Consider the following 11,743-nt stretch of genomic DNA (forward strand, 5'->3'; position numbering starts at 1 on the left):
CAGACCTTATTAAGGAGAACAACTGGCTGATGTTTGGGCTTGCATGGGATGAAGAAAGTCCTGCCACCTGCCTGGCACACAAAATCTGTTACAGCTCTTCACTATTCCATCAGAATCGAGCTTTCACTCTTAAATTCTTGTTCCAGGGTCCCTGCCAAGCTTTTGTTCTCCAGGATTTTCTCTAGTCCTTTTTGGCACTAAATCAGTTCCTTGGAGGTGGTGTGCATGTTTCACTCACAGCAAATCACAGACAGAGAAGCTTACAGGTTTTTACTAGACCAAAATACATTGCTTCCTAAATGAATTATGCTTTATGCTTTTGGTTACCATGCATTTGCCAGAACAATCTGTAAAAGTAGAGAGCAATTTAGCAGTTAACATTTGAAAAAAAAACTCGTACTTTCCCATAGCCATTAACAGGCTATAACAACATGGACCTCATGACTTAGTTTGTACATTTGACCATGTATCTTTCCAGCATTTGTCTGAAGCTTTGCTCCTGCTCCCAGCAGAAATGAATGAATGCTAAAAAATACCAGGCTGAGTTTAAAAAACCACCAATATTTGTAGACATTTTTCATCTTTTAGCTTTTATACAGCCACAAACTCAGCCTCATAATTCGTTTGGGTTGGATTTTTTTGCTCGCTAGTCCCAGTTCCATCCATAGCTATTTGTTAACTTGTAATGATGTGCTGGATGGCTGAAATGACCAACTGCAATATGTAGCGGTGAGTCCTCTGGGCTACAGCAGAGCTGTCAACGGGCAATGAGTGCGGACAGACACATAACTCGGAGCAGTGACTTTGGAAAGCAGCAAGCATTGTTACTTAGTGAAGGATATGTAATGAAGGATGTCCCATGAGCTGCTGCGTGCTCAGGCAGGGGCTGAGGCAGGGGCTGCTCAGACACTAGGTTCTTAGTTTCCGTAAGTTCATGGTAAAAGGATTACCGGCTGTAGCAAATACTGCTTTCCTTTGCTGCAAAAGCCACCCACCTCAGCTGCAACTCCTTTCATCCTTTCTGTCTCTCCATTCAGCTTGAGTAGGATGTGAAGCTGACTACATGCTGTGGACAGTGGGGAAGGAAGAGATACAGAAAATGCCTGTCAATGACTTTAACTGCTGTTCCCACCCCAAGCACCATGCAGCTGACACCACACTGTCCTTAAAATTCCTTGGCCAGTGCATACTTACCTAGAAACCCTGAGCCTAGGAACCTGAGCTCCACAACTGCAGCCCCCTCTGATTCCCAGTGCCTTGGTCTCCTGCTCAAGGCTGCTCGGCAGCAGCAGATGCCAGTCTCTAGACCTTTGAGTTTAGACACACACCTTCTCTCAAGTCCAGGGGGATGTGAGCCTGGACGTGTCTCTACAGTGAGCTCCAGCTCTCTTCTCAGTCAGTTCTGAGCATCCGGTCTGAGTCTAGCGCTCCTTCTGCCACTTCCACTTCCCCCTCAAAGAAAGCCAAGTTTATTTTTCTAATCCCTACAGCCCCAGCAGCCTCAGTCACAGCTTTTACTAAAACCTGTGAATTCTTGCTAAGTATGTTAGATGTAGGATCAGTCCCTACCTGCTGCTGCTGTGAAACTAAAAATAGACAGCTCTCTCATGTCCACTGGGAAGTGGGCTGATTATTTCATCAGTGGGATGATTACCTATCTCATCTGTGTGTCTGTCCATGTTGGCATCTGTCTGTCTCAAGCATTCATAGACATGCAGCACTGTAGAGTCTAGACACACATTTTGATGGCTGGCAAATAAACAGAGTGACAAAAGTGTGCTTGTAATGGAGTGCCTTGCCTTGCATTTGACAAAGGGGGTCTGAAAGCATAATGCAATTTGAAGCCTCAGTGGCACGTTTAATTTTTTTAATTGATATTTAACAGGGCTATGTGCTCCTTGGGTATGTTGTAATGAGCTTCATGTTATTTTTGTTTGAAAGTACTTACATCCAAATCCTTTAAGCATATTTTAGGAAACCTTGCTGGATTTAACTCTGGTATTTTCTTAGGTTAGATTTATTTCAGCTAACACAGACGAGAACTATTCATCTTGATTTGTTCTTTTGTTACCTGTTCTCACAAAAGATTTCTAGGGTTTAATGCCATACATTTTAACAATTGCTTCAATTACTGGACAGTCTGCTCAACTCCGGGGTGACAAAACAATGGTAACAAACTAGAGGATTTAATTACGTGAATGCAGTAGAACAAGCAATTTTAATTTGTGTGTGTGTGTAACAAACTGCCCGGTGTGTGACAACAGAAAGGTGAAATCACAGTTCTGTATGATAGGATTATGAGAGTGTCTTTACAAAAATACAGTACCATTTACCCAGGCTGGTACAAGATACCATAGACCTAAACAGTGATAGATAAGGAGGAGAATGTTTTTGCAAGTACATGGCGCTGTTTACCCAGAGGAGCCATGTGTTTAGTAACAAGACTAACACAAGGAGGTCTTGATAGATATACGACACTATTCAGCAGGCCTCGTAAAACAGGAGGTGCCATATATCTCAGCAATTAGACAGGAACCAAGGACAAGACTACAAAGCCCTGTTAGGTAAGAAGACAAATCATTAAAAAAATATATTTTCTTCAAAAGTTTCAAGGGAAGTTTGAAGTTTTCAACTTTAGGAAACAGTGCGCAGGCTTAATAGACTTATTAATATTAACTTCTCCGCCCAGGAGATGCATAATGACATGATAATGAAACATATGATGCATGATGCAAAGGAGGGTACATGTTAAGGGGTAAAAACGCAGTATATGTAGTAGGTGGATCGGGAAGTCTGTGCCTTCCTAGTACCTTAGCCAATGGGGAATGGGAGAGGGTCCTATGCAGCTGGGAAGTTAGGATAAGCAGGGGGCTGCAACCCCAGCAACTTTGAGAGCACCCACGGGATATGCCCAGTAGACTCTCCCTTTACTCGAATAAAGTTTATTTTTACAGGACTCCTCCGTCTTCTTTGTGAACACTGCGCGCTGGTGCCAGGATTTTCCGCACATGTATTTAAACTCATACACAAAATATACAGTCCGTGTATGTTCATTATAAAGCCATGGTCACTGTGAACAAAGTGAAAAAAGCTAAACCCTGACAATCCCTAAGGCCTCACTGCCATATATAGAAGCTTTACGCGCATATTTTTGTTTAGTTTTGCTTGCGTCTTTGTTTTCCTGAGTTTTCCTTCCCCCACAAGGATGGTTTTAGCTATTTGCTGAGCAAAGTTGATAAACAGATAACATCTTGCCTGCCATCAAGGAGACAAAGCTCCAGATATCAAGGAGACATTAAGGAGACATCAAAGAGACAAAGCCATCTACACATGCCAGACTTAAGGAGACACCCAGCAAACATCGACAGGACTGCTTGGTACAAGAGGTTGTATCAGAAAAGGGGCCCTGGCTTGACCTGAAGAAGGAGGATTCAACTAGCGGACAGCGTGAGGAAGACTATGAGCGACCACCGCAGGGTGAAAAGACCCTAACCCTAAATTTACTGCACATGCTTGGACTATGCAGATGAATTCCGGGAGCTCACCACCATAAGACTGCCCTTCTCACGAAATCTGATGAATATGTGTGATTTTTGTGTGTATGAACTGATGTGTTTTGCTAATCCATTGGAGCACTCCTGGTGGAACGATCCCCAGTGCTGCAATACAGAACGCCTGCTTGATAACACCCTGTTGTTAGTGAGTTTTCATCTCTGAATCCTTACCTAGCCGCACCTAGCCTCTCACCTCGGTGAGGAGTGTTATCAAGCGAGGGCGTTTGGAAGCTCCAAATTTTGTATCAACAGGAGGGAGAAGCAGGTAAGCCAGGTACATAATAGCTATGTAAAAGGAAAATGGCAACAGCCACTTCAAAACCAGAGCTTTCTTTTTAATCTATTGTAAAATCAGTACATATGGAGGAGATGTCACAACAAATAACGTTCAGAGACTTACTAAAAGCATAAATGATTCAATTCCAGACAAAATATTTTGATAGAGTGAAGGTAAACAGAAACACAATTACAAGTGCTTTGATCTGGAATTAAGGCAAAATTTCAAAAATGCACTTCCACCCTGCAGAAACTCTGTGCTATTAGCTAGAGTCAATAGCGATACTGGCACTATCGTTACTTAGCACTATTTCTTGATAACAAAACTGACAAGCATATCGTAATTATCTCCTAAATAAATATATAAAGCTGGGATCTTCAGAATATGACAAAATGCTAAAAAAAGCCAAATATATTAGGTTGTGATACAGCAAAGAACAGAAAGGCAGCTAAATCACCTTACTGCTGTGTGATAAAATGCATTAGTAAAGTTGGAGTTAAAACGACCTTTTTCCACTTCATTTTTTTTAAAGGCACCTCAGAGCATCACAAGAATCTTCGCAGTACAAGCTGAGTTAGCTGCTGTTCTCTGCTCCCTTTGCCATACCTGAGAAATGGACCATCTTCACCCAAAGGGACAAGGTTTGTTTCTGAATGGAGTGACAAATTGTCACATTCACATGCAAATAAACTCAGCAGGCCTGAGTTAAGGCTATTCTGGTTCTCTTTCCCCTACAAAATGTAGGGATAACTTAGACATCACTCTCTCGCCTGATCAGCTGAACTATTCCTGTCAATGAAAGCAAGAAGTTCATTTCTGAAATGAGATGATTAATTTTATCTCACAGTTTCTCACTGTTTTTTAGGAGGAAATTGTTTAGAAAGGTAATTCTCCCCTGTAAGTCAAGTCTCACTGTTACATTTATATCCCTCTGTACAAATGGAGTGTAACAAACTGTCCCTAGAACACAGGCAATAAGTATATCTCTGCCTCTGGATCAGAGCTCCCTCAAATCCACCATGTTGGGAACCACTTTGAGTTTGCACTGCTCTCCAGCTGTAGTGGGTCTTCCTGTTTCCCTGTTTGATGCAATGCCACTCAAATTCCTCTTTCCTAAAACAACACTCTGCTTTAAATGGCACACCTGCCTTGGACTAGCTAAAATGACTCAATACGTGTAGTTAGTTCAACTACTTTAGACAGGTGAAACAAAAGACTTGAGCCTTATTTCATCCACAGATGCACATCCTACTAGCATCCTGCTATTCCTGCTGAAGAGGCAGAAAAAGAAGTTCAGTAAGAACTTTAGTATTTCAAAGGATAGAACGTGAATTCTCTTCCTTTGACAACAACGTAGAGCAACAGGCTGACCACGTGTAGCTGTCATGGGCCCATGCTTTGAAGTGGAAAGGATCTTCCACCGGATGGGTTTTTTGTGTGTCTGCGAGGAAAGACTGGAGCCAGCTGTAACACAGGTGACAAAATGGGATGTTACCTGCTAGCCCTAGGGTGGATACTATGGAATGAGTAGGGTCGATGTCACAGACTGAACGAGCTCCCGTTACTCGGACCAGGACTCCTCTGTGTGCCCTGATGCAGAGCTCCCGCCCCTCCGCGCACTGCTCAGACTCGGACCGTTCCCTGGGAACGTTCAGCTCTCAGCCAGGTTCAGAGGTCAATACGCTGGGCAGCTTCTAGGACATCACACAACGGCAGCCAGCTACCACCTTAACACATTGAACTGGGCCGGTAGCCTAACAGATGAGCAGCTTCATTGGCCTATGCAGTCCTTGCCATTTTGGCTGGAATCTAACAAAGCAGAGCTATTACGTGCCAAACAAAATACTTTTTGCACACTATGAGATTACCGGATTACTTGGAAGAACTGTGTCAGTTCCACTCCTCTCCTTTTTGTACAATAAAATTTAAAATTATCTAGAAGTGATGTAAATTTCAGTCAGGAAGGTCATATCAAGTATCTCATATTTTATGAGAACAGACTGTTCTGACATGAGCAAAACCAAAATAATCATAGAATCATTGAGGTTGGAAAAGGCCTTTGAAATCATTGAGTCCAACCACCAACCCTACTCTACCAAGCACATCCCTAAACCATATCTCCAAGCACCACATTTAAATGACCTTTAAACACATTAAGGGATGGTGACTCAACCACCTCCCTGGGCAGCCTATTCCAATGTCTGACAACCCTTTCAGTGAAAAATTTTTTCCTAACGTCTAGCCTAAACCTACCCTGGTGCAGCTCGAGTCCGTTCCCTCTTGTTCTGTCATTAATTACCTGCACCTGCCTCTCTACAGTGTCCTCTCAGGTAGCTGTAGAGAGCAATAAGGTCTCCCCTCAGCCTCCTTCTCTTAAGACTAAGTAGCCCCAGTTCCCTCAGCTGCTCTCCATAAGACTTACTCTCTAGGCCCTCCACCACCTTGGTTGCCCTTCTCTGCACTCTCTCCAGCACCACAATGTCTTTCTTGTAATGAGGTGCCCAAAACTCAACACAGTACTCGAGGTGTGGCCTCACCAATGCTGAGCACAGGGGGACGATCACCTCCCTACTCCTGCTGGCCACACTGTTCCTGATACAAGCCAGGATGCTATTGGCTTTTTTGGCCACCTGGGCACACTGATGGCTCATATTCAGCCACTTGTCAATCAGCACCCCCAGGTCCTTTTCTTCCAGACAGCTTTCCAGCCACTCTTCCCCAAGCCTGTAGGGCTGCATGGGGTTGAAGACCATGAACGGCAAGAAGAACAGTAGATCACCAAAAAAAATACTCTAGAAATGTACAATCACCACATGCCATTCTTCCCAGGGTATCTGTGTGAATGTTAAGTATTTTGCTTATGCCCTGCAATCCCTCTGACCCTGCGAGTTCCAGCAGGATCTCACCAACATCGCTGGCATTCGGCAGGCCATAGACATGGGCTCTGTAATTCAGGAATGGCACCAGTACCTTGTGCTGTGGGTGCTGGCTGAACACTACACAGAGACCAGCTCTGGAATGACAGTGCAAACTTGAAGACTCCTGGCTCACCGTACAGTATGTAATACCATACAGGCAGCACAGTTGGCTTTTAGGACCTATTATTAATCAAGCTGCTTTGAAGCATTAGATAAATAAAGAATTTCACCTGGGGCTAGACCATGAGGTCATGAGAGGAGTCAAGAGCCTCCCACCCTGACCATCTAATGGAAGCAGAAGTCACCCAGAACAGCAGCTGCTGCACAGAACAGACTGCAGAGGCTGTTCCAGTTAGAACGAACGTGGCACTAAGAGGAAGTGTAAATCCTTGGGTAATTAGTGCTATGGTTCTGTGGCTGCCATGCACCTCTCGGCAGACCTGATTTACCACACAGAGAGGGAAAATCCAACGCTCTTCAAAAGGAGTCGGCTGTGGGTTTTGCTACAAGCTCCTGGCAGAGCTGTCTCAAATGCTGGGCTCCAGCTAATACCACAGTGCACTTTTACACACACTTGTGTGCCGCAAGAGGAGGTTGATTCTTTCTTGACTTTCTTGGGTTACACATGCAGATTGCTGAGACTTTTCTGGCCTACTACATGGGAGCTGTGAGAAGCTGCCCACATTTTCCTTGTGCTATAAAGAGTAGTTTCTAGATAGGATGTTTTTGGCTCACTTTCAAGACTGCATAATTCCAAAGCTGCACCTGAATTTCATCTTCATTCATGCATATTTGAAACCAGGGGTTTGGTTTGCAGTCATCTCTAGCCCTTTTTGTGTACTGTGACACTTCTACTTAATTTTTATCTAATGTAAAGTTTTGGTCATGGACACAGAGACAGAAGACATACTGACTGCAGGTCAATCTGAAATGTGGCCATGGCACTTACTGTAATGGAACAGATGCTCTTTACTAAGAGGCTTCAGGGACGTAAATTATTGTTCTCGGAAAAAAACGAAACAATGCCTCTTGCAAACCATAGTAATACATACTGTCAAGACATTCTCAGTAGGCCACTTTCAATAGAGGGATGTTGCCCATCGTAAGAACATTATGTGCTGGTAAAATGTGACTGGAATTTTATGTACTGTAACACAGAGAAACTATGGATGTTTCTCAGGCAGAAGAATTCAGTGATTTTTTCGCTGCTTAAGACACCCCAGTGCCGAGATTAGAGTCAGTTTACTACCCAGAACTGGAAGATATTTTTGCCTAGGTAATATAGATGAAGAAAAGCACGTGGACCTGGAAAAGGCTTGTGTTTATTTGCCATAAATGGTTTTTTCTGTGCAATTAGCTATGCACCTTCAAATCAGTAAAGTCAGTGACAATAAGATTATTCATTATTTAATACTCATACATGTGTATTCATATATCTTGAGTCTTCACCATGCAAAATAAAAAGTATGATCCAATTCTCCTGCTTACAAAAACTGGTGGAGCATCATATCAGTCTGTACAACTATACTCATTTCCCCAGCTGATTTCCTCCCAACGGCATAAAATATGCAAGTACATGGAGAGTACCACTTTTGATTTTTTTATTTTTAACTGATTTTCACATTTTAACTGGAATATCTGACTCTTTCATTGTTTTGTTTTTAAAAAGCAGAACTCCATTCACCTCTAACATAAACTCTCTGGATTAAATTCTCCTCCTTGTTATAAATTCAGAGCAAACCCCTGTTGATTTGTTTTAGATTTCCAGCACCATAAGTGGAGGACAATTTTGTTCTTTGAGCATAAACTGAAAAGAAAGTAAATCAAAATGTTCTCTGCTCAAAGCAGGTATTTGAGAAACTTTCTGGGTTGAAAGAAACATTACTTTGGCAAGACCTGTGCAATAGCCTACGTATCGGATTTCCCTATCCAGCTGTCCAGAGTCCCATTAGTGCCTCTGACTATTATCAGTCTTGCTCTATAATTAGAACAGCTTATGGTTTATTTGGGCCTTTTTCAAAACCAGATTTCCTTCCCAGCCGTAGCTGTCATTCAGAAGTACATGAATAGTATCCTTCAAAGTAATTTAAATTGTACATTATTTTGTGACAAACAGGAATAAAATGCACTTAGATCAGTTGACCAGCTCTTTCTATTAAGTGATAAGCGTTTTACTTACCCTGGGTGAGATGTTTTCATTTGGCATCTGATTTTGCTCAGACAGGCCCCAAGTCCTCTTCCGTTCCCAATGACAGTCTTTATCTACCTCTTCTATACGACACAAGCCAGCCTGCATTTGCGAGCTTTCTGTCTCCTCGGGGATTTGTGTTGAAATGACACCTTCCTGACTGGGAAACAGAGCACTGGATTCCCTAACCTCTGCTGCAGTCTGCGGAGATTGTCCTATATTACTCACATATCTGCAAAGCTCCTTAGGGTTTAACAACTTTAAAAGGTTTCTTCTTAGACTTGCTGTTAAGGTACAGACAGCACGCCTTGCATTTTCCTCTGGCAAATTTCTGCCGTCCTCCTCTAGCAGCAATGAGCTCTCACCCAGCAAGTCCTTATCCGTACTGTTTTCTGTCATTGTCTCTGAAGCCTGATTTGTCAAAGAAGCACCTATGCCACCAGTAGAGGAGTCCGTCTTGGCACGTATGTTCTCCTTGTTCTTTGACTTGTCAGTTGAGAAAACTGCAGCTGAGTGGCCACTTCCACTATTTTCTTCTTCAGTCCTGGGATGGTCATTTTCAATGGCTGCAGATGCAACAGTCAATTTATACTTTTCTTTGTCTTTCAAACTTGCACTTTTATCTCGGTGGTGTCCAACAGTGAGAGTCATCTCTGTCTGCGAAGTTGACTGCCTGTGCATAGAGGGGTCTCTCCTTACATTTACTCCTTTGAATTTTGAGTGATGACCACAGAAGCCAATGGTGGTATCCATAGGCGTAGTGTTATCTGACACTTGGAACAGACAAGGCATTTCACTGAGGAAGTAAGCACACCCATCACAATCCTTACTCAGCTTTAAATCATCTTCATCATCACTTTCCAATAAAAATTGTAATTTCTTTTTCCAGATTTCATTTTCATGTGCTGTCAGCACATCTGAACATTCAAAATACTCTAGGTCATCATCAGAAAAATCATCACTTACACGTGGAATTTTCTCTGCATAAATCTCCAGAATAGTAGCAGAATTTTCAGAATCGTCTTTTACAGAATAATTGTGATTTACCATGGGAGTATCTGCCTGCTCACCAAACAGGGTATTCATGGTTAGAGGTCTACCCAGCCCAGTCTTTTCACACGCCTGGACATTGGCCAGAGTCTGACCAGATACAGAGTCTTCCGTCTTAAGGCAACAGTTGTGTATGTGATGAGTGATTGCATTTGCAGGGTGGGAATGCCCTTGCCTGCTGCAGTTATTTCTCTGCTTTTCCAGCAGCGACATTGGCCACACTGTTAAAACGAATTAGGTCATCACCATTCTCTGACAAGTCCATTAGGCAGGAAATATTTTCCTGGGTTTTAAATAAATTTTTTACATCCACATTGTCTTCTGTGTTAAACAAGCGTCTGTGCGATTTCTCAAATGGGGACGATGCTTCTGCTTTTCTGCACTTCTCAAGCAGTAAACCACTGATTTTTGAAGAGTCAGAATCTGGTGAAATCAACATGGGGTAACTCTTGTGTTGTGCAAAATCTTTCACGTTCTGCTCATTTCACCCTGAAGTCTCCCACATTGTCGTTTAAGTCAACAACAAATTCTGGGGAAGTTTTGGGGTTTGCATCTGATTCCAGTTCCACAAAAGCTGAACAGCAGGTCATTCTAGCTATCAAACTGATTGCAGGTACTGTTCAATAAAGTGCAGATCTTGCTCCTCACACCTGCAAATAAAACAAACCTGAAGTTTAAAATTACATATATATTTTCTAAAAGGTGGTCAATTGACACACAGTTGCAAGCATTTAAAAAATAATCATTGTTTTAAAATCTAGCTCAAACTTTAAAGCAGTAACTATAACTGAGCTATCTATGCAACGATACTTAATGGCAATACAACTGTCCAGAGTGATTTGTGCTAGGACAACAAACAGTTAAGTGTGCCTGCACATACACTTAGCAGCACAAAACAAGTAGTTTAGACTGTTTCCAAATGCAAATGGTAATCTGCAGACAATGCACATTTTCATGGTAATCTGCAGACAATGTACATTTTCATGTGTGCATGACTTCTACAGGTACCAAGTACCTGCTGTTTTGGTAGTCACACTGGCACAACAGTAGGCTATTCCTTGAACTGGCACCATAGGGACACAAATTCCAACATCTGTTTGTAGAAACACCTGGAACAGTCTTGTTAGATTTTATAGGGCTATTTCTGTTTAAAGCAATTCTACTGTACTTTGCCTTGATGTTTGCAATTTCTGTGGTGAGAGAACAATGGAATGAGGCTGGTTAACTTCAACGTCCTGTTCATATCGAGTCCTACTTTCAAATAGCTGTGCAGTAGCAAAATGGCATGGCAATGCAGAATTTACATAAAACCAAAGTGAAACACACCAAAAGGCTTCCATTAGCTGAGTCCAAAGAAATACGGAATCATCTCTCTCTTCTTGTAAAAAACCCTTGTTTCCTAAGCATTCCCAAATCTTAGGATTTTAGACACATGAGATGTTTTTGTACATTCCTAGAGGCACTCTGGGTCATTCTTCACCACCATCTACTCATGATAGTCACAGCAGGACTCTTCCACCATCCAGGGATCCGTCCACTCCTCAGGGAAAGCCGCGTAGCAGAACTGAGTTTCAAGTAAACTTGATCGCACGAAGGATGTCAGACTAAAAGCTCTGAAAAATAGTGACCTATTTTTATTCACAGAACTGGTATGATGTGAAGAATAGCAGGAAAAACTTTCTTGCCATCCTGCCACTCTGATGAAGCAATTTAAAGGCACCTCTATTCACTCTCCTTTTCCTTCTCTCTGCTTCTC

The 11,743-nt window shown here is 42.4% G+C and overlaps 1 protein-coding gene across 1 annotated transcript in view; it reads right to left on the reverse strand.

Moving 5' to 3' along the window:
• The window catches only part of ALPK2 (alpha kinase 2), a 35,027-nt gene extending 24,601 nt beyond the window's left edge, over positions 1-10,426 (reverse strand). The window contains 2 exon segments of the mRNA XM_086480196.1: positions 8,929-10,176; positions 10,178-10,426. Coding sequence (XP_086336322.1) covers positions 8,929-10,176; positions 10,178-10,426 — 1,497 coding nt within the window.
• Between the last annotated feature and the right edge of the window lie 1,317 nt (positions 10,427-11,743).

This window comes from Leptosomus discolor, chromosome Z (assembly GCF_034619465.1).
Source record: "Leptosomus discolor isolate bLepDis1 chromosome Z, bLepDis1.hap2, whole genome shotgun sequence".
Lineage (NCBI taxonomy): Eukaryota > Metazoa > Chordata > Aves > Leptosomiformes > Leptosomidae > Leptosomus > Leptosomus discolor.